Below are 21,163 nucleotides of genomic sequence, written 5' to 3' on the forward strand. Positions count from 1 at the left end.
CCAATAGAATCACCGCAGTCGACTCTTGCCAAGGCAAAAAGCCTTTTGAAGGGAAACTAAATGATCCCCACACTTACCTTCAAAAAAAAAAAAAAAATCCCTCCTGTAGCAACCTGATCTGTTAATTTTGAAGTTTACCTGCCCAGATTTTTCCTTCCTCCTCTGCCCCTCCCACGCCCCTACCCTTTACTCACCTCTCACCTGCTTAGGGAGCTGGCTTCAAGGACCCACACCCCCTCCTGCATTCTTTCCCCTGCGGGAGCCAGAGAGCTGTTCTAGCTGAGCTATTGACAAAGCCTGGTACTGGGGGCTGCCTGACTCCCCGACCTGCATGTTGATTTTTCCCGCTTCAGAAAAGCCCTTGGAAGTGCTTTTACTGTAAATATTTGAAGTGTGTGTATGGGGACGGCAGGGGTGGGCGTGAAGTCTGATTCTCACTCCACTACCTTGCTCAGCCAGGGGAAGCCCTGTCGCCCGAGTTCCCAAGCTGCAAGTAGGGAGAGAAGAGAGGCTGCATTTTCCTGCCTGGGGACTAACCAGGGTCAGGATGACCGGCCTCGGGAGGACTCCCGGCTCTCGCAGGCTCTCCAGAACCAAGGTGGGTGCTGTCTCTTGCATGCCCATGGGTGTCCTTCCGCAGAGAATAAGCGCTCTGTCACCAAGGATCCTGTCACTGGCAGATGGGCGACCTGGGTCCTGCAGGCCGCGGGGCTCACAGACCCTGCCCTCTCTGCCTGGACCGGGCAGGGGCTCAAGGCAAGGACTAGTGGAAGGCAAACTCGCTCACACACATACACGCGACACCTGAAAAGCACGGGACTTCCCAGAGATGAGAAGGTTCAACCTGCAGAGGGGTGACGACAGGGACACAATCTGCTCCCAGGCACCCTGGAGACCCAGGAGCAGGGCCTGGCGACCGGTGTGGTCTTCGTGCTGCTGCCGAAATGCAGCCAGGCAGCTGGATCTGCAAGCCACGCGCGATCCCCGGCGCAGAAGCGCAGGAACTCAGGTGCCGGCGAAGGGACGCGGGAAGAGCGCACGCCGCGGGCCCCAGGGGCCGCCGAGGCCAGAGCCGGGCCGCGTGTCTCCGGAGCTGGGCTCAGACGGCGGGGCCCACACTGGTACGCAGAGGTGCCGGCGCCCGCAGTCCCGCTCGGCACTTGCAGGAAGGCGGGCAGGGTCCCTAGGCTGAGCCTCCGAGTGTGGCAAGGGCGGTCTCCGCCCCGCCAGCGCGGCGCAGCCCCCGGGTTGTTTAGGACCCCGCGGCGCAGGGGCGGGGCGGCAGGCGGCCGGGACGGTGACAGGTGCGCCCCTCGGCCAATGGCCGGGCCGGCGCCCCTCCCTGAGCCCCCGCCGGGCGCGCCAATCGGCGGCCGCGCTGCGCTTCAAGTGCGCGGAGGGGCGCGGGTCCCCACTACGGCGCCAGCGGCCTCGGCGCGGTCGCCCGAGGGTCCAGCGCACTGAGCCGGGCTCCCCGGCCCGGCGCGCCCAGGCACTTGCGTGCGAGTTTGTGCGAGCGCGTGAGAGCGCGGCCCGGGGCGGGGCCCGCCCGGAGGAGGCGCCCGGACCATGGTCACCCTCGGCTGAGTTTCCGGCGGCGACTTTGATTATTGGCAAATAATCACCATAACAATACCGAACCCGGGGCTTGTCGCCGCCGCGCCAGGACTCCGCGAGCCCGCACCCGGCCGCGCCGCCCGCCGCCCGGCCCCGCTCGCCAGCCCCAGACGAGCCGATGGAAAAATCCAAAAATTTCCGCATCGATGCGCTGCTGGCCGTGGACCCCCCGCGATCGGCCTCGGCGCAGACGGCGCCGCTGGCCCTGGTCACGTCGCTCGCGGCCGCCGCGGCCGGCCCAGGAGGCGGCGGCGGCGGCGGGGCGAGCGGCGGCGGGGCGAGCGGCGGCTGCAGCCCCGCGTCCTCGGAGCCGCCCGCGGCGCCCGCCGACCGTCTGCACGCCGAGAGCCCCTCGCCGCCGCGCCTGCTGGCCGCGCACTGCGCGCTGCTGCCCAAGCCCGGCTTCCTGGGCGCGGGCGGCGCGGGCGGAGGCGCGGGCGGCGCGGGCGGCGGACCCGGGGGGCCCCACCACCACGCGCACCCTGGCGCCGCCGCAGCCGCGGCCGCGGCCGCCGCTGCCGCCGCCGCCGCGGGGGGCCTGGCGCTGGGGCTGCACCCCGGGGGCGCGCAGGGCGGCGCGGGGCTCCCCGCGCAGGCGGCGCTCTACGGCCACCCGGTCTACGGCTACTCGGCGGCGGCGGCGGCGGCCGCGCTGGCCGGCCAGCACCCGGCGCTCTCCTACTCCTACCCGCAGGTGCAGGGCGCGCACGCTGCGCACCCCGCCGACCCCATCAAGCTGGGCGCCGGCACCTTCCAGCTGGACCAGTGGCTGCGTGCGTCCACCGCGGGCATGATCCTGCCCAAGATGCCCGACTTTAACTGTGAGTACCGCGCGGGCGCCGGCGCCCGCGGAGGAAGGGAGGGAGGAAGGGGGGTCCTGGCACAGGGCTTTCCCGCGCGCCCTCCTCCACCGCGCCTCCTTCATCTTGCTCTCGGCTCAGAACGCGCGGCGGAGGCGCCGCGAAGCCGCCTGGGCTCCGCCCGGGGCCCGCGAAGACTTATGTGGACTGCCCGCTGTGGGACTGGCAGCGAAAGGATTAAAATGGCCACGCGCGGGCCCTGCTCTCTCTTCCTCTCCTAATGGGAAGGGGCAGCGGGAGGTGTGAGACTAAAACCTAATGATTAACCGGCGGGCTGGAAGAGAAGGAAGTGGTGGGGGAAGGCGAGTCAAAGAGCGCCCAAGTTAGGCCGGCCTGGGGATCGAGGCCACCTAAACCAGGGGCTTATCTCCTGGGAAACGAACTTGAATTAGGTACCGCATTGTGGGTTTTGGAGAGACCCCCTACCTCTACCCCAGCCCCTCTCAGGAGGAGAGATTCAGGAACAGAGAACAAGAAATGGGCTTCAAGAGGCCAGGGCCACAAGGCCAGGTCCCTGGCTCTGCTCTGGCCCTTTGCAGAGGTGCTGGCTGCCTCTGTAAGGGTGCTTGGGCCACGGTGTGATGTCCAGTAGGCAGATGGCCGGACTTGAACAGAGCCGTGGTGGGCTTCTTCAGAAGGGGAGATGTGCCTCTTTCACGAACCCCACTGTAGGGATTGGCAGGTGCCCACCCAGAATTGGAGGCTCCCATTAGGCGGAACCCCTCCCCAGGACAGAAGCCAGGACGGCTGGCCGGCCCCAGCCTGGGAGCTGCTGGGTTGTGGGCAGTATGCTTGCCAGGCAGGGGGTACGCCTCCCGAGGCCTGAGCCCACCCGACTTTTTGGATGGGCCCAAGGGGTTGGCGTTCTGGGGAGTCTCAATCTTCTGTCTGCTCCCCGCACCGGGCTCCACGGAGAGGCTGATGCGGGAGACTTCATGCTTTCTGCCGCAGAACACCCAAACAAAGAGACCCCATTGTTTCCTTCCGAGTGGATGTGCTTAGACTGGTGACATGCAGGCGTAGGAGAGGAAAAAAGCAAAGAAGAAAACAAAAATAAACCCTTGGCAGAATTCAGATTCCTCTGCTAGAAGCCACGGTTGTGACTAAACAGAGAAAAGCTAGGGACCTGAGAGCTGCAGAAGTCACAGGCGGGTGAGAAAATCCCCGCCTGCCGACTGTTTGCCCGTAGCCACCACAGGCTTTCTGCAGCTCGGCTCCCAGAAGACCCTAATGGCCACGCAGCCCGCAGCCCGTCCAGGTGGAAGTCAGCCCCTTCGGATCTGCAGCAGGGAAAGCGGGGACTCACCTTTCAGCTTGGGGCAAACATATCTGAACTTACCGATCCCGGGTCAGCCAAACTCCGGCTCTTCCTGGGCTCCACTGTGAACAGAGCCTCCCACCCCTTCTGATGGCACTCGTGGATGTTCCCTTATGATCTGCATGTCCCAGAGCCTGGGAAGCTTAATCTCCCACTGAGGGGTGGTGATCTACACACACACACACACACACAAACACACGCTTCTTCTGGGTGCTGGGTTCCCTGCCACCCGCCCCCAACCCACGGTGCTTTCCTGCGTGAAGCTCAAGGTCGCTCAGAAAAGTCCCATTCCTTCTGCCATCCCTGTTTCCTAATGTTGACCTAGAGGTAGCTGAATTAGAAAAGGAATCTAAATATCAAATCTTAAAAGGCGATAATAAACAGGCCAGGATGCCGGAATGTGTTTTGAGAGTCCCTTCCTCTGGTCGCAGGAAAACCCGTTTGGTTTCCTTTAATTGGTTGTCTCTTCTGTTGGATGGCATTTCTCAAACGGTCCCTTTGGAGCCAGTGTTTTAATTAAAGTTCTAATGTATTGTCGAGTTGGGAATTGGGGCCTCATTTAACTAAAGCTGGGGGCGTGGGCCTTCCGTAAAGCAAATTGCCCCCCCCCCGGGGGGGCCTGAGCCCAGCCTACCGGCTGGCCTCTTTTCTTCCCTTTCGTTTATTGTCTAACACTTGTCAGGCTCCTGGGAAATCAAGGGAAGTCTCGTTTTGAGGTCATAAAATTCTCTGTGATGTAACCGTGTGAACGTATGTAAATTCAGCCAAGGGACCTCCTTGCGCGTTCAGAAAGCCAGATCCCCGCTTGGCCTCAGCCTTCAATTTGTGAAGTGAGAGCTGTTCTGGAAAGGCGTCCAGTCTCCCGGGGCTTTGCTCCTCCGCAGCCTGGAGGCAGGGCTGTCAGGAAGAATTTTCAGGGGGGAGCGGGCCGGGTTCTCATCGGCCCGAGAGGCGGTCCTTCTCCTTCCCGCTTCCTCCTGTCTTGGCCTTGGCCCTGCCTCTCCGGTAGCTGAGGACGCGGGGCTGGGAATCCTGCACCGGCTCCTTGCTGGTCAGGAGGACATGGGGCTGCTGATTCCCAGACCTGTTTGTATTTGTGGCTGAGCTGGGGGAGGCTGGCCGAGGACTGGAGAGGAGCTGTACCTGTACCTCTCCGCTCTCACTGCACACCACCACCACCACACCCCCGCTGCCCCCAGGTGAAGGGGGCTGCCCTGGCTGATAGGCTCTCTTTAATCAGAACATCCAGACCCTGAGTTTAAAAAAAAAAAAAAAGAAGTCCCATTAAACCCAAACCCGTATGTCTGTCCCTGGTATCCAGGTCCTGGGCTCGTCCGGTCATCCGGTCCCTTGGGGAGAGGGTGCTGACACTGAAGAAAAAGCAGTAACTCAGCAGGGTCCGGGAGGCCAGGTGGCAGACGTGGGTGGTGGGCTCTGGGGCACTGGGGGCCCACGGGAGGTCGGAGGACAGCGTCAGGCTGCAGGCCTCACGCCCCTCTCTGTCCCAGCCCAGGCACAGTCCAGCCTGCTGGGGAAGTGCCGCAGGCCGCGCACGGCCTTCACGAGCCAGCAGCTGCTCGAGCTGGAGCACCAGTTCAAGCTCAACAAGTACCTGTCGCGGCCCAAGCGCTTCGAGGTGGCCACGTCGCTGATGCTCACGGAGACCCAGGTACGCAGCCCACCCCACCACACCACCAGCCGGCCTCCTAGGGGACACTCTTCCCTCTGCACTCCTGGCACCTGGAGCGGAGCCTCCTGACTTTAGGGGGACGACTGACGTCCGAGGGGAGAGTTCGTGTTGGCCTCGCTGGGGTTCATGCACCAAGCCCCGAGGTCTGATCCAGCAGGCTGAGGTCAGACCTCGAACTTTGCGCTTGAAGGACCCTCCACGCACTCTCCCACTCTGAAGCTATGGTCCCCAGGCCATGTTCAAGAAATTTTATTCCAGAAAGAGAGGGAACATCTTGAGATTTACAGGTATGGACGCTAGCTGCTCCGGCCCTTCCTGGGCAGTGGGAGAGCACCCCTAGAAAAGGACCAGAGTCCAGCAGTGGAGGTCCGAGTCTGGGCTTCCCTGGAAACCCCCAGCCCCACTCCTGGGTTTGCTGATGCCCAGGCATGGGAAGCTGCTTCCCCCTGGAGCTTCCGTGTCCCCTGCTCTGAAGCCCAAGGTGCAGGTGCTGAGCTGGGGGCCTCACAAACGGTGGGGATGGAGGTGGCCGCTTCCTCACAGCCTCTCATGCTCTCAGGTGAAGATCTGGTTCCAGAACCGGCGCATGAAGTGGAAACGCAGCAAAAAAGCCAAGGAGCAGGCTGCGCAGGACGCCGAGAAGCGGCAGGGGGGCGGGGGCGCCAGCAAGGGGGGCGCAGACGACAAGGGAGAGGAGGAGCTGCTGGGGCCGCCGGTGATCGGGGACAAAGGCAGCACACGCCGCCTGCGGGACTTGAGGGACAGTGACCCCGAGGACGATGAGGACGACGAGGACGAGGACCACTTCCCCTACAGCAACGGTGCCGGCACGCATGCCGTCTCCTCCGACTGCTCCTCCGAGGCCGACTCGCCACCTCCGCGGCCCGGGGGCCCTGGGCACCAGCCCCTGCCCCAGTAGGGGCCCCGTGCCCCAGGCAGCCAGCAGCCGGACCAGCCTGTCCAGGTCCAGCCCCGCAGGCCTGTGAGCCAGGCCACCAGCCGTCCCTCTGGGGCTGCCCGTTTGGGCTGCTCTTCGAGGGACAGAGAGAGGGAGGCCCAGCGGGTTCAAGCTTGAACTCCTGCTCTTTTTAATTTCATTTTGGTTAGTGTTGGGGGCCGTGCTTGTGAGAAGAGCTGACAGGTACCAGAGGGAGTCTCGTACCCCCTCTTCCCGAATGGAGAAGGCGCAAACCTCCAGTGTTGGACGACCTGGAAGACTTGAAACCTTCTCCAGAATGGCCATTCTGCTGAGTATGGAAAAAGGGAGAATGTTTTGTGCTCACCTGTCTTGGGGGGGACTTTATATCATGAGCATTCAAACTGCTGGAAATCTCAACCTGTACTGTCTTTATTTTTGTATATTGTATTTATACATATATATATATAAAGAAGCGTCTAATTATGCATGCTAAATTATTATTTAGCTTCTCCCATCGCCCACGATGGAATGTAAAATAAATTGGTTTTTTACTGGACGTGAGTGCAGATCTTTGGGGAGTGAGTTGGAAAAGCCGCTGCACTGTTTTGTTGTTGAAATGATGGGGTGTGGCGAATTCCACGATTGACAGCAAAAGGTGCAAATCAGAAGGACAAACAGGCGTCGGGAACACCGCCTCTCCCGGGCTGTGTCGCAGGCGGGGCCCCTGGTTCCCGTCGCCGGGGAGTCCTAGCCGCCGGATGTTGGTAAAAATACCTGAGACCAGGGTCAGCGCGCGCCCCGGTGCGTGAATCTCAGGAGAGCAACTTCGGACCCCGAGTATTTAGCTTTTCATTTCCTTGAGGCTCTTGCTTCACCGGCGTGGAAACGCACCATCGAATGTTTCAGCAAATAACCTTGAAAACGACGAGAAGATTTTCCCGGCGTCTGGGGGTCCGAAGGCCTCGAGTAACCCCGGGCTTCTCCCCGGCTCCCTCTCCCGCAGGACCTTCCCGGCTCCGGGTAGGAGCCGCGTTCCTGGGGTCTGTGCACGTGTCCGCAGCAAGTGTCGGGCGACCGGATGGCCTGGGGGGAGGGGGTTGCTGCGGCGGCTCTGGACTGATCCAGCCCGCGGCGGGCGCCCCCCATCACCCGCCGAGCCCGCCGCCGCTCCACCTGCGCGCCCCCCGCCGCTCCGCTTCCCCCACGCCGGGCCGCGGCCGCTCGTGGGCCGAGAGCAGAGAGGCGGCCTGGGCAGGCGGCTTCTCTCTCCCTCCCTCGTGCCCTCCTCCGTCCTTCCGTCTCTGCCTCTTCCTCCCCGGCCCCCGGGCGCCCGGCGAGCGCCCCTCCCCCCGCGCGCCCTCTCCCCGCACCCCTCCCGGCTGATGAATGAGTTCACAAGGGCCAGGCGTTTCCTTTGGGTGATTACCGCGGGCCTGCGGGGCCACTCCTCTACCTTGGGGCCGGGGCGAGATTAATGCCCTCTCCGGCAGCTCATTATCACCCCGGCTCGTTCCCTGAAGCGCAACGTCCGCCGAGGCCTGGCGGGCGCAGCCGGAGCCGGCGGCAGCAGCTGCGGGCAGGGCGCGGGCCGCGGCCGGGCGGGTCCAAAGGTGCTCTGGGGGGCCGGGGACTGGCTGTGCAACTGGTGGGAAGCCCGAGGGCCCCGAGAAGGCGGGTGGCGACAGGAGAGGGCGGCTGGGGAGGGAGAGAAGAGAAACACAGATGCCTTCGCGGGATCAAAACCAAACCAAACCTTGGCCATCTGCGTCGAGGGCGCTTTAATTTCTAACACATTGGAGCAGCTCAGCCCGAAGCAATCTCTTCCCCCGCTGCCTTCAGTGCGGGGCCGCCCTCGGCTCAGCGCGGGGCAGCCGGGCCTGCGGGTTGCCCCCGCCCCGCCCCAGAGACAGAACCGCCTGCGGGTCGGGAAGGCCGGCTCGCGCCGCGCGCGGGGAAGCGGAGCCCTGAAGGCCGCCGAGCGTACTGACCCCGCCGCGGCCCGCAGAGCGCGCGCGCCTTTGGCGCGGGGACTTGGCGGCGGGGAGGCCCGGCCCGCGGCCCCAGCGCCTGCAGCCAGCTGCCTAATCGCGGCGGAATTTATCTCGCTAATAAATTTAATGATCAATTCGTTCTTGTCATAGTAGCTCTTCCCCAAATCAATTATAGCAAATTTAAATATAATCACTGGCTCATCCTCACCCACTCCGGGCACGGCGAACAATTCATTCCGCCTAATGAACGGCCGCCAGGCCCTGCTCCTCCCGCCTCGCGGGCCGTGCCCCCCACCCGGCTGCCCGTGCCAGTGAGAAGTCTGCAGCCCCATTCAGGACCCTGTTTCCACGACCTGGAGCCAGGTCCTCGCAGTACGGGTCCAGGGACACAAGCCCACGCTCCACGGGGGCATCGCGGTGGCCTCTCCGAGTTCCACACAGCGAGGGTGCCAGTGGAGACCTGCAGCCCCGAGGGCTGGGTCCCCAGCGAGGCCCCCACCCAAAGTGGAGCCGGCTCCTGCGAGAACCCCAGCCAGACTGGACGGACCCCTGCCTACCAAGGACCGGAGCCTGAGCTCGCTTCTCTTCACACTAGTGGGAGGTTCTCCTTCGTTCTCAGAAGACAGACATTGCTCTGGCAGTGTTCCAGCATGTGCAGAAGGATGTGGACACAGTCTTTCTTGTGACAAGGAAACCAATCTAAACGTATCTTCCAGGCGACGGCACACACGGCACACACGTCTCTTGTCCAGTCCTGGCGGGTGGCCCAGGGTCCCAGGCCCCTACAGAAGCTTTAATAGCCAGAGCCTGAGAAGTACAGAAACGACTAGAACCTAGAGGAAGTGTCTGTTCCTTGTGAGGTGGGCCTTCCACATCCCAGCCCCTGAGGGAAGTCAGCTTGGCAAGATCAGCTTAAAAGACTTCCTATGACACCAAAAGCAAACATAGGCCAACGGGATCATATCAAACCTGAAAACTTTTGCACAGCAAAGCAGTCAACAGAATGAAAAGGCAACCCAGGACTGGGAGAAGATATTTATAAATCATATATCTGATACGGGGTTAATATGCCAAAATGTAAGAACGTATACAACTCAACAACAAAAGCACCAATCCAGTTTAAAAATAGGCAAAGGGCTTGAATAGAGATTTTTCTGAGGTGGACATACAGATGGTCGGCAGCAGGGAAAGACACCACCGCCAGCCACCAGAGGGGAAATGCGGGTCAAAACCACACTGAGATACCACCCCTCACCCACACCTCGGCTGTTGCAAAAAAACGAAAACAGTAACAGGCCCCGGGAGGATCCGAGACGCGGCCTTCGTGCGCTGCGGGGAAGAGCCTACAGCAGTGCAGCCGCTGCGGAAAACAGGATGGAGTTTCCTGGAAAACACACGACAAAACCCCAGCAGTCCTGCTTCGGGCTGCCCGTGCACGAGCCCTGGGCATGGGATCGGGAAGCGAGGCCCGTCCACGCGCGCTCGCGGCTGCGGCGTCCGCTGGGGACCAGAGAAAGCAAGAGGACTACACGGGCACAAAGGGGTATCATTCGGCCTTTGAGGAGGAAGTCCTGCCACCTGACGCACTTTGAGGACCTTGTGCCCGCGACAAGCCTCCACAGCTGTCCTTACACGTGCACTCTCGGTGGTCGTCGGGGCCTGGGAGGAGGCGAAGGAGCTTCCAGTGGGTTCAGACTTTCAGTCTGGGGAGGCGAGAGGATCCCAGAGACCTTTTGCCCAAGCCCAGTGAACAGTACCGCGCCGGCACCGCGGGCGGCTCCGACGGGCCTTCCTCCCGCTCCCTCCTCCCTCCCAACCCCGCTTCCTGCAAGAGGGGCCGGACTTGCTGTGGGAAATCCGAAGCACAGACAAGGTCCAGGAGGGGCGGCCCCGGACCGGGGCAGGACGGCTTCTGGCGATCCCAGGCTGCGCTGTAGAGCGCCCGCCCCGAACTCCAGGTCCGGGCGGGGCCGTAGAGCGCCTCCGGGGCCTGCGGGGTAACTCGGCCCTGCGGCCTCCCCTGCGCCGCCCCCTCCAGCCCCGGGTCCCGGGGTGGCCAGGCCCGGGCTGCGCTGCTGCGCCGGGGAGTGGCCCGCCGAGCGGTGGGGGTGGCGCAGGGGCTGCGGCGGGACCGGGCGGGGCTCGCGGGCGGGGCCGGGGCGGGGTGGGCGGCGTGGGGGCGTGCTCCCCGCAAACGCGCGGCCCCCAGCCGGTATCAAAGTCCTGCGGCGCGCCGGGTCTCCCCCGTCAGACTAATCCCTCCGGAGGTGGGACCTGCGCCGCGAACGCCGCGCCGCTCCGCACCACAAGGGCAAATATGTTTTTCAGATTTGGTTTTTATGGTCGGATTAAAGTTTATTTTCCATAATAGGGCACCTAATAAAACTCATAAAGCCGGGTCGGGCCTCCAGCTGGCGGCCTCGTTTAACACTTTCACTTCGTAAATCCCGCACCAGGTGTGTCCCCAACTGGACGCCGAGAAACCCCCTCCCCCCCGCCAGGTCCAGCGAGCGGGCGGGCCGGGGCGGGTGGGGGCGGGTCTTCTCCCCCCTCGGAGGCCTCCCCGGAGGCCCGCGCCCCCACATGCCCGCCCCCCCCCCGCCCGCTCGCCCCCGGCCCCGCGCCGACCCCGCGCACCTGCCGCCCCCCAGGTGTACACAAGGTTCCGACAATGTGCGGCTCCTCCGGGCCATTGTCCGCCCGCCCTCCGGCAGGACAAAGGGTGCCCCCACCCCGGGCGGCCTCAGCGGTGGGGAGGAGCGCTGGGGGGGGGGTCGGCGGGCGCGGTTTACCCAGCTGGGGGGAGGAACAAAGCCCCGCCGCCTTATCTCGGTGGGGCGCGGGGTCAGGCCCGGGGCGCAAGGGGGGCGGGAGGGCCAGCCGGCCGACGTGGGGCCGAGGTGGGGTCGCCGAGCCCGGTCCTGCGGGGTGGGGGGGAGGGGGAGAGGCGGGCTCCCGCCCTGAGCCTGACGCGGTGACCCGTCGCCCCTGCTGCTCCGGCTGCCCCGACCTCGCCAGCCCGGGGATGGGAAAGGGGCGCCTGAGACGCTCCCACGAGGTCTGGGGGCGCCGGGCAGAGGCAGTGGGAATCGGGAGCGCCGCGCAGCGCCTGCGGTTAGGGTTCCAAGTTCACCCATTTTCATCATAATGCCTCCGGTTTTCCTGCCGGTGGTTAATGCTCCTCTCCACCTTCCCCATTAATATCCTTTCTTCCAAGCGTAAAATTTCCCCCTCTCGTGAAATAACACCTAGAAAAAGGAGAACCAGGGTCGTCTGGGAGAGGGGTTAGTGCCGAGAGGAGGGCGGCCCTGTCCCCGGAGCCGGCCGCCGTGAGCTCCAGGCAGGCGGCGGGCAGGAGGCTTAGCTGCCTCCCAGTCCCCGCCAAGCAGAGGCTCGGGGCGGGGGGAGGGCGTGCTTCTGGTTGTTTATAACAGAGAGGCCAACACCACGACAGGAAACTTGCAGTTTTTCTAAAATAGATTTATCTGTAAAACAAATGCACACACAAAATTTTTTTTTTTTTTCTGGGGCTGCAACATATCCTCAGCACTTCTTACCACCCTGGTGGGTTTATCCTGGTGATGAAATGTTCTGGGGGGGATCAGAGTCCCACATATGCCCCCGGATTGGGGCCTGTGGGACACTGTAGCCTCCCACCTCTCAAAACAGAGAATTATAGCCAACTCCTGCAGTCATTAATTCAACCAAACTTTCTGAATACCTGCTAAGTTAGACGTGGTTCACCAGGTTCCAAGCACTGAGACACACGTGAACAGAACAGGGGAATCTCCATCCTCCTGAGTTACATTGTAGCAGGAAGAGAAGAATAACAAATACATAAGCTATACAATGTAAAAGGCCAGTGAAGACATGAGGTTATGTGCAGGGTAAGGTAAGGCCAAGGTGGATGGGACCGCAGCCGCCACCTGGAACCTCATCCTGGGCCCGAGATGTGCAGCCTTAACGGCAGCGTGAGGAGGCGAGCCTGATGCCAGCTGTCTCCTTTCAGTGGCTGGGGGAGGGGGTGCTTGAGGAATTGTGCAGGACACTGATCTAAGGCCCAGACCACCACGTGCCCACTTCCTAACCCTTCTGTTGGAGTAAATATTCCAGAACACAGAATAGAGAGGCGTGTGGGCAGTGCAAACAGGAATTTTGAGCGAAAAATAGAGCACACGTGTGATTTTTTTTCTTCTTTTATTGAGGTCCAATTGACATATAACACTTTTAGTTTTAGGTGCCTATTTTCTTTTTTTAAGATTTACTTATTTTAGGGAGGGGGAGGGGTGGAAAGAGAGGGAGAAGGAGGGAATCTCAAGCAGGCCCCACACTGAACAAAGAGCCTGATGCGGGGCTCCATCCCATGACCTTGACATCATGACCTGAGCTGAAACCAAGAATCAGACGCTCAACCCACTGAGCCACCCAGGTGCCCCTGGGATCATCGAGCCAACAGAACACCTCCCTCCGCCCCACCCCACGTGTATCTCCTCAGCCCAGGCTCTCCAGACCATGAGGTGCAGAGAGCACACCCTCAAGGTCTCCCAAGGCCGCTGTAGCCCAGCAGAGTCTGGGAGAAGATGTTGTGCTGTAGGGGTGAGGGAGGAGGGGCCGGTGCGGGTGCCGGGGAGGAAGTCATGGCACAGAGCCGGCGGGGGTGGGGAGAGGTGGGGGCAAACCCAGGGTCAGCACACACCGACTGGGCGGCCTCAGGCAAGGGACGTCACTTCTCTGAGCGGCAAGGTCGCCCTTGGCCCGGTGCGGAAGGGCAGCGCCCGCCTCGCCGAGGCTGCGGGGAACGGCAGCTCTGGGCACAGAGGACATCGGTCACAGCCACTGCCCTCCTGCGGTTTCCCTCGGAGCCTGCGGCCTCTTGCTCGTGGGGTCTCCCTTCTCCATTCACTGCCCTCCTGGGCTTGCCTGTCGGGGGCCTGGGCACCTGGGGGCCCACTCCCCCTGCATCTGGGACCCATCCGCAGAGACCGAGGGAGCGAGGGCGATGCTGTTGGCAGCCGGTGGTTCGGCCCCGGCGTCCTGGCAGGTCCCAGCTCGCCTTGCGTGGGGACATGACTCCCGTCTGACCCACGCTTGTTCGCGAACGTGATGTGGGCAGAGCCCCGACGAATGCGTGCTCGTCGGGGGCGCATGGACACAGGCCGGCGGGGGGCTGCGGAGCCCCCTCTCCCCGGACCAGCCAAGCGGTGTTCGCAGTGGCTTGTCCCACAGGCCGCGCTCTTTGATCCGGTGCCTGCCACAGGGCTGGAGACCACGGGTGGCTCCCTGCCTTCTTGATTCAAGGGGTATTTACTGTCGTGTGCCAGGCGCCGGACAGAAGGCCAGAACCACAGGGCCACGCTCTCTATGCCGTGGGCCTTGGGGCTGAGCAGCCGGTTGGGGACGGGGGACAGCATCCCGGACGTGGCTACAACGCGAGTGCCCTGCTGATGAGCCTGTGGCCCTCGTTGCTCCTGCTCGGTGTGGCACTGGCCACGGGGCCTGCTAGTGGTATCCGTGCCTGGACAGCAGCCACCAGCGTCCCAGTCAGAACTGGGGGGCTGATGGGACAGGAGAGTCCCAGAAATCAGAGTGTCACACAGACAGACGTTTGTTTCTCTCCTATGCACCTAGCCTGTCCAGGGCTTGGCTGGGGGCCCACGAGCACCAGGGCCCCACGCCCATGATCTCATGGCTTTTCCTCCACGGTTTGGGATGGCGCTTGGGCCCCCGCAACCCAGCCACCGGGGCAAAGGGCAAAGGGCGAATAAGCGCCTACCCTGCAAGGGGTTCAGAAACGGACACGTTCTCTTCAACTGGCGAGCATCGTCACACGGCCCCCGGGAGCCTCGTGGGAGCCGGAACGGGGTGTTTCCGGTTGGCTGCAGGCCTGGCTCTGGTTGGCGGGACCAAGCTGGTGAGTGGATGTTGGGAAACAACCAACAAACTCTGCCACAGGCGTTTGCTATGCTCAGACACACGTGACGATGCGTCCCGTTGTCGCCGTCTGTGAGTGTACAGGTCAGGGGCACCGCACGGACTCACAATGCTGTGTACCTGTCCGCGCCGTCTGTAACCACCTCTTCAGCAGCCCCAACAGAGACTCCATCCCCATTAAACAAGAACCCCTCCCTCGGCCCCTGGGCACCTCTACTCTGCCGCTGAGTCTATTCTAGGTCTGTTCGGGTTCTTTTTAAACTTCCCAGAGCTCCCAGGGTCCACAGAGATGAACACATAAAATGAGCCCGTAAGTCAAGTTGCTGCTCTTCCCCCAGCTCGGCAAAGTTAGCAGCAGCCCCCGATGTCCCGGCGGCCCTCCGGCCTGGCTCTCCGTCAGTGGCCTGCGCTGCGCCGCCCACCTCCAGGTGGCAACCGCCCGCCCCTCTCCGATACAGGCCTCAGCCTTTCCGAATGAAGCTCAGACAAGCCAGTCCTGACGAGGACATCCCCAAAGAGCCTGAGGGCTGCGGTGAGAGGAGGAGCCAGGGTCACTGAGTCTGGAGGGACGGAAATTATCGCCCCTGACCCGACACTTGGCTCTGCAAAATAACGGCCGCGCCTCAGAAAACGCAAGTCCTCTCCTAGATTTAAACCAGAAATCTAGGCTGATCTTGTAGCTCTCAGAAATCCTTTCCCATATTTCTCAGGTAAAGAAAACATGCCCTGTTGTGCACTCTTGGCAGCTTCCACAATGGCTTAAAAAATCCAGTTTTCTAGAAGCCGCCAGGGGAGCTCGAGACCTGCCCGAGTCTCTGGTGGCTGCCTGTGAGCTTTTCCGTCTGAAGCTCCTCATTTGCAGGTGGCCACGGCGGGGCCCCAACGTCCCCCACACTGTGAGGCTTTGGAGGCTTTCTATCTTCAAAAAACAAAGTAATTCACTTTTAATGACTGCCGGTGTTTTCTTTCCTAGGTCTATTTAAGCAGATAATGGGTCTGAGACCTTCCCGACAGGGTTCAACCACCGTGACCTTCATAATCAGAGAACAGAAGTAATTCCTGTTTACTCATAAATGTTCCTCGGCCTCCCGTGCCAGCTGCCCTCCTAATCACAGGTGCTGTGACGCTCTCTGGCTCCTACCAGGCCTCCCGCGCACAGGTGACAGGTGCTGCACGATTCTGCCCGGCCGGCCGGCGCTGCCCGTGGGGAGCCCAGGGCCCGGGCCTGGGCCGCGCTTGGCTGGTGGGCGTGTGGCACACCTGACAGGTTGCCCCCGGAGAGTCCCCTAAGCCATTGGAACGGTGTAAAAGGGGGTCAGCGGAGACCAGAGGCCCGACCAGCCTTGAGGATCCGGGCACCACTGACTGCCACCAGCGGGCCAGGCCCCTCATCGCTGGGGGGCCACGGCAACATCTTCCATCACAGAATCCCTCACACGAGATCACTGCCAAACACATGTTTCCTCGAGACCAGTGGCCGCTTCTCTTCTGCGGCACACTTTGCAGGAGCTCGCCTGAAGGCCTGCAGCGAGAGCTCTGGAAATGCTCGTCTCTCGCACCGGCAGGCGGCCACAGCCCTGGGCCGAGCAGCCGGCTTCCTCCAGGCCCCATAGGAGCCGAGTCTCGCCCCAGGGAGGACCCACCTGGGGGGAAGCAGCTCTGGAAAGGAATGGGTGGCCATGGGGCCCCTCCTTCTACAGCGTCCACAGCAGCCCAGACCCACTGCTCTGGGGAAGACGGGGCTCGTGCAAACCCTCTGCAGGAACGCAGAGCTGTGCCAACAGGAACCAAGGTGCACACGTCTGTTCATACACACGCGGGACAGAAAGCAGCAGGCCCAACTCCCAAAGCCCACACCGTATTTTAGGATTCTCCGTGTCACGGTTCTGGGTGAATTTACAGGGTGTGGAGGGCAGGGGCCACGTCCTGGGACAGACCCCGGGTCTGCAGCCTCCCCGAGGCCCAGCCCCTGCTGCCAGGCGCCCCTGCAGCTTGGTCTCGCCGTGTTGGTCCCACAGGTGCTAAAGCAGAAAAGCAGATGCTGGCTGCTCTATTAAATCTGATTTAGAAAGCAGAGAGCACTTTAAAAATCTCGTCGTCTGTATGAGCCAAAAAGCACAAGGGCCTAATGAGGGCTAGACGGACCCACCTGCGGCTTTGGGCCAGCTCGGAATGCACTCCCTTCACGAAGCGGAAGTTTGCGGGCGAGGATAAAATAAATCTCAAATAATCACGTCGTATTTTTGATGAGTTAAATAAGTTCGGGGTCTGCCCTACGCACAGGAACTAGCTTTTCGGCAGGCAGGAGCCCTGGAAGCCCTTCCTGGGAAATCTGCGTTTGTCCCGTGGCTGGTAATTACGGCCCCGGGCACATCTGCTCTGAGTCCCCTCTTTCTAGGAAATCAGACATTTGGCCAGGCCTGGGCAAAGGAAGTAATAACAAGACTAGAAATCATGTCAGGCCCAGGTTTAGGGCGTGTGGGTGCCAGGTGCCCCTCTAGAGCCTTCTGGGAGCGGGGACGGCTTTCAGCACCGTGGGTTCATCTTGGACTTCTGTGCAGGCCTAGCTTCACTTTCATTAAGGACCGTTTTCCCAGAGGCGGTAAAGATGTTCTGGATTCCCCATCGGCTTTTCAGAAGTAGAAAGTAGGTGCCGATGCAGCCGAATGGAATGATGTTTGTGGCAAACTGGGGGCTGAGACAGCAGAGTGACTTCGGAGGCCGTCCTCTTTGTACTTGGGTGAGAAGTAACCGGGCCCCGCTCTCAGGCCACAGGCACCTCCTCGGTCTGGATAGGAGCCCGCCCAGAGAGAAAGTGCGGGCCTCCGCAGGACAGAAGGCTCATCACGGGGCGTGAAAACACAGCCTCCAGGAGTGAGACTCGGAGTTATTCCCGCTGACGTCAGGTCGTCTGCAAACCGGCAAGCACTTTCTATGTCTTTGGCCAGACTGTTGATGAAGATGGGGGGGAGAGGAAATGCTGGGGACAGAGACACAGCTGGAGTTGCTGCTGGAAACCCTCCTGGGTGCAGGCGAGGGACGGGCACCGCAGGTGTGACGACGGACACCCAGGCGAGGGACGGGCGCCACAGGTGTGGCTGAACAATAGCAAGCCCCTCGCTCATGCCGCACTTCAGTCCCCGAGCCCTGACTGTCCCTGCAGATTTTACCCAAGACCTTGTCTGGTGCCGCATACTGGCTCCGGGACTTGGGGTGACCATCCCATCACAGCTTTCTGGGACCTTCCCAGCTTTAGCACCAAAAGAGCTCCATCCTGAGGGCCCCCGAGTCCCGCACAAGCCGGGCCAGCTGGTCGCCCAGCCCGCTCCGCTCACGTCAGGGAAAGGCCGGTGTGAAGACGATACTGAGGACGGTGCGCCTGGACGAGCTGCTCGTGAGCCCGCCCCGTCCTGATCCCTGATGTGATCACAGGGTCCCAGGTGCCCACAAACCCACCCGGACAGTTAGAGAAAACACACGTGGCAAGTCGGCTTCCTCACCGATGGTGGTTCCACGATGCGGCGGCTGCCGGGTCACCGGTTGGGAGTGAGCCGGGCTGGTGGCAGCGCCGGCCAGGTCCGACACTGCGTCCTACTGTACCTCACGACCGTGAGGGTCCTGCAACGGGACAGAGCGGTGTGAACAGACCTACGTGCCAGGCTGCGAAGGGTAGTCACACATGTTGCACAGCCATGAACCTGGGTGGTACACAAGCTTCCCGGGCACACAGGGCTTCCCGCCACCCGGCTGGACCTGACCCCCGATGGGCAGAAGACCAGTCCCCCACCTGGAAGACAGCAGGGCTGAGCCCCCAGGGCCCGCCGCAGCCTGGAGGCTCCCCGCGCCCCCACCTGAGAATGGACCCTTGGTGCCGCTGCGGCCAGTGGTGATGTCCCGCTGTGTGCGCAGCAGCGAATCGAGTCGATACTTCAGGAAAGACGTATGGAGTCTGATCTTTTCCAGGAAAAGCGGAGAGCAGCAGAGGGAGACTCATTTCATGTGTTCATGACTTTTTTTAAAGTTTATTTTTATTTATTTACTTAAATAATCTCTACACTTGATGTGGGGCCCAAATGCACAGCCCCGAGATCAAGAGTTGCACATCCTACCGGCCGAGCCAGCCGGACGCTCACCAGGAAGTCCCGTTTCAAAGGAAGAACATCAGCTGATAATGTAGGAGAGTGATGAGCTAGACAATGACCATTCTGCAACCCCCGAGTCTGGCAAGGGTGACCAATGGCTGCCTAAGCCACCAACTACTGGTGGGCAACAGGAAATCCACATTTTGCCATTTTTTCCCTTTGTAAAATGTCCTTAAGTCTGGTGAACAATTTCCCTTACAAATGACAAAGGTAAAAATGTACCCGTCCTGTGGAAAGGTCTGGTGGCCTTGAATTAAGCGATGGATCTTAGAACTGCTGGTCCTGATTACGTCCCCGGGTGCCGCTGAGAGAGGTTCAGGTGTCACCACGTGGTGCTGCTCCCAGAAGGTTTACCCCGAGGCTCACAGACATGTCCAGGATTCGAGGTAACGCTTGGCCCTGACTCTTCACAAGCCCAGCACTGCGAACTTTTTTAAGAAGCAGAGACATGTTCGACACTAAAGGAGGAGTGGAAACAAGATGTTTGGACCTCGGTCGTATTTTTTTTTTTTTAATTATTATTAACATATAATGTGTTGTTTCGGGAGTACAGGTCTGTGATTCATCAGGCTTACACACTTCCCAGCACTCCCCACAACACACACCCTCCCCGCTGTCCATCTCTGGCCACCCTCCCCCTCCCCCCTCCCTCCCCCTCCCCCCAGAACTCTGTTTGCTCCCTGAGATCAAGAGTCTCTCACGGTTTGTCTCCCTCTCAGGCTTCCTCTGTTCCTTTTGTATTCTTGGTGGTGGGAACAAGCAGCTCTAGAAAACTGACTTCAGAACAAGGGGAGCATCCGCCAGCCTCTGGCACCCACAAGCGCCAGGCTCTCTGCGGCCATGACAGTGCCGGGGGCCCCAGAGAGCGTTCACATTCCCGGGAGACGCGGGCCGAGACTTTAGGAGCCGAGTGTCCTGATGTGCGTGTTTGCAGACGAGTCCAGCGCAGCACACGGGTGAGTGTGACCGCACGGGGACGGACATACAGACAGGCGAAAAGGCCAGCCTGGCCACCAGAAACACAGGAGGAGGAATGTGACAAAGTAAAATGGGAGGAGTGGCCCATAATAAAGACTTTCTAGAAAAAAACACTTTTAAAACACTCCTGATCGTTTTCGCTCTGGCCCAGGCTGAAGGCTGTCCTGGCTTTGTGTCTGGCTCTGCCGCTCCCCAGGGCAGGGCCTTGGCGAGGTCCCCACTGGAGCACACGGGGTGGGGGGCGCGGGGGCGGCACAGCACGTTGGGGGCAGGCACCCTTCGGGGAAAGGGTGGGAAAGCGCTGCCTTGATAACCCGTGAAGGTCAGTGGCTCATACCTCCTTGTTTGGACACGCTCGAGGTCAAACCTGCTGGGCTGTGGCGGCCTGTGGGCACACACAGGACATTGTTTCCCAAGCCCGTGTGGCCCTCGCTGTGTCTGACGTCGCCTCTGCACCCTTGGAGCCCTGAAGCCAGTTCCCATTTCCCTTTCATCATCTTATCGCGCAAACATAATTTTTCATCATTTACCCAGCCGAGCTCAAGATAAATGTCCCTTTCTGGTGACCTCGGCCTCGCGGTGGCCAGCTCTCTCCTGCTAGCATCGTCCACTTTTAGCCCAGGGCAGAGAACCTCAAGGGTGGGAAAAAGGGAAGTGCCGCTCCCCAGACTCAGATCATGCGGAGAAAATCCGTGTCTCCCGACCGTCGGTAACTGTCCGGATTGCACAGCGAGCCGCTGTCCCCAGGACGTGTCTCTGACCAGCTCTAGACACCCCCGAAAGCCAAACCCGCGGCTGGTGTTGTTCTCGGCCCTTGGGCCCACGACTCCCGTGGGGGTCCCACCTCCAGGGGTTGTGTCTGACCCTGACCCCCGTGGGTTCCCGGGTGCCAGAGGCCGAGTCTCCCCAGCGTGTCTCCGAAACACCCCCTCACTGCAGCAGCTGCGCCGGCCCGGGTCCAGTCACCTGGCCAGGAAGGTCATAGGAACCTGCTAACGGCCCATCCTCTGTCCCCAACATGCCCACCTGCCCAACCAGAGCCGGGCTCCGTCCGTCAATGCTTTTGAAACCCAACTTTAGGCACTTAGTCTCCTCAATGATCCGCTGACAGTCTGCTGTCACTGACCAAACCCACGTCCTCCGCGTGGAAACTGCGGCCCTTCGGTCAGGCTCCACATGCACCGTGGGCCTGCCACGTCCGGGGCCAGGCCACGGCAGGGCTCTGTGCCTGGGCAGCCGCGCCAGGAGCCCCACCACAACGTCCTGTGCAGCTCCTCCCAGGGGCAGCTCTCCGTCGCTGTCCCTCGGGCATGGCTGGCTGCTCGCCTCACACGTCTGGGGCTCTGTCACCACGGGGCCTGCTGCTCAGACTTCAGGCAGGTCTCAGGGCTCAGGGGTTCGCCAGGCTCAGCTCACTGGGCGCCACCGGCAGGCCCCCAGGGAGCGCAGAACGGGACCAACAATCCGCACTCTCTGAGGGGCTGCCGTCGCAGAGGCTCGGAGCGATGTCAGAGGCCCCCGGCCACGCGAACAAACATGCTCGCGCACGACTCGAGAGCGGGAAGTGTCTTCGCGGGGCAGGGAGCTTGGAGAAGAGCCGTCCACAGCCGCACCTGCCACAGCCTGCGTTAGGAGCTGGGAGCGGGCGCCGTGCGCTCTGGCATCAGGGACAGGGCGCCCAGACCAGGGACAAGCTCAAGCGAAGGATTTTAGGGGC

General features: G+C 61.5%; 1 protein-coding gene across 1 annotated transcript; it reads left to right on the forward strand.

Annotated features, from left to right (window-relative positions):
- Positions 1-1,406: 1,406 nt before the first annotated feature.
- On the forward strand, positions 1,407-6,960 carry MNX1 (motor neuron and pancreas homeobox 1). Its single transcript, XM_045086297.1, has 3 exons — positions 1,407-2,438; positions 5,304-5,464; positions 6,045-6,960. Exons 1-3 carry the CDS (start codon positions 1,736-1,738, stop codon positions 6,402-6,404), a joined length of 1,224 nt encoding a protein of 407 aa, XP_044942232.1. The 5' UTR covers positions 1,407-1,735; the 3' UTR covers positions 6,405-6,960.
- Positions 6,961-21,163: the final 14,203 nt, after the last annotated feature.

Source organism: Mustela putorius, unplaced genomic scaffold, assembly GCF_011764305.1.
Source record: "Mustela putorius furo isolate JIRA1106 unplaced genomic scaffold, ASM1176430v1.1 tig00000929_pilon_pilon_pilon, whole genome shotgun sequence".
Lineage (NCBI taxonomy): Eukaryota > Metazoa > Chordata > Mammalia > Carnivora > Mustelidae > Mustela > Mustela putorius.

Bases quoted from the DNA above. Each gene is read 5' to 3' on its own strand.
- MNX1 (XM_045086297.1), top strand. From the start codon at position 1,736: ATGGAAAAATCCAAAAATTTCCGCATCGATGCGCTGCTGGCCGTGGAC. The intron at 2,439-5,303 runs GTGAGTACCGCG...TCTCTGTCCCAG, and splicing joins CAAGATGCCCGACTTTAACT to CCCAGGCACAGTCCAGCCTG. The intron at 5,465-6,044 runs GTACGCAGCCCA...TCATGCTCTCAG, and splicing joins TGATGCTCACGGAGACCCAG to GTGAAGATCTGGTTCCAGAA.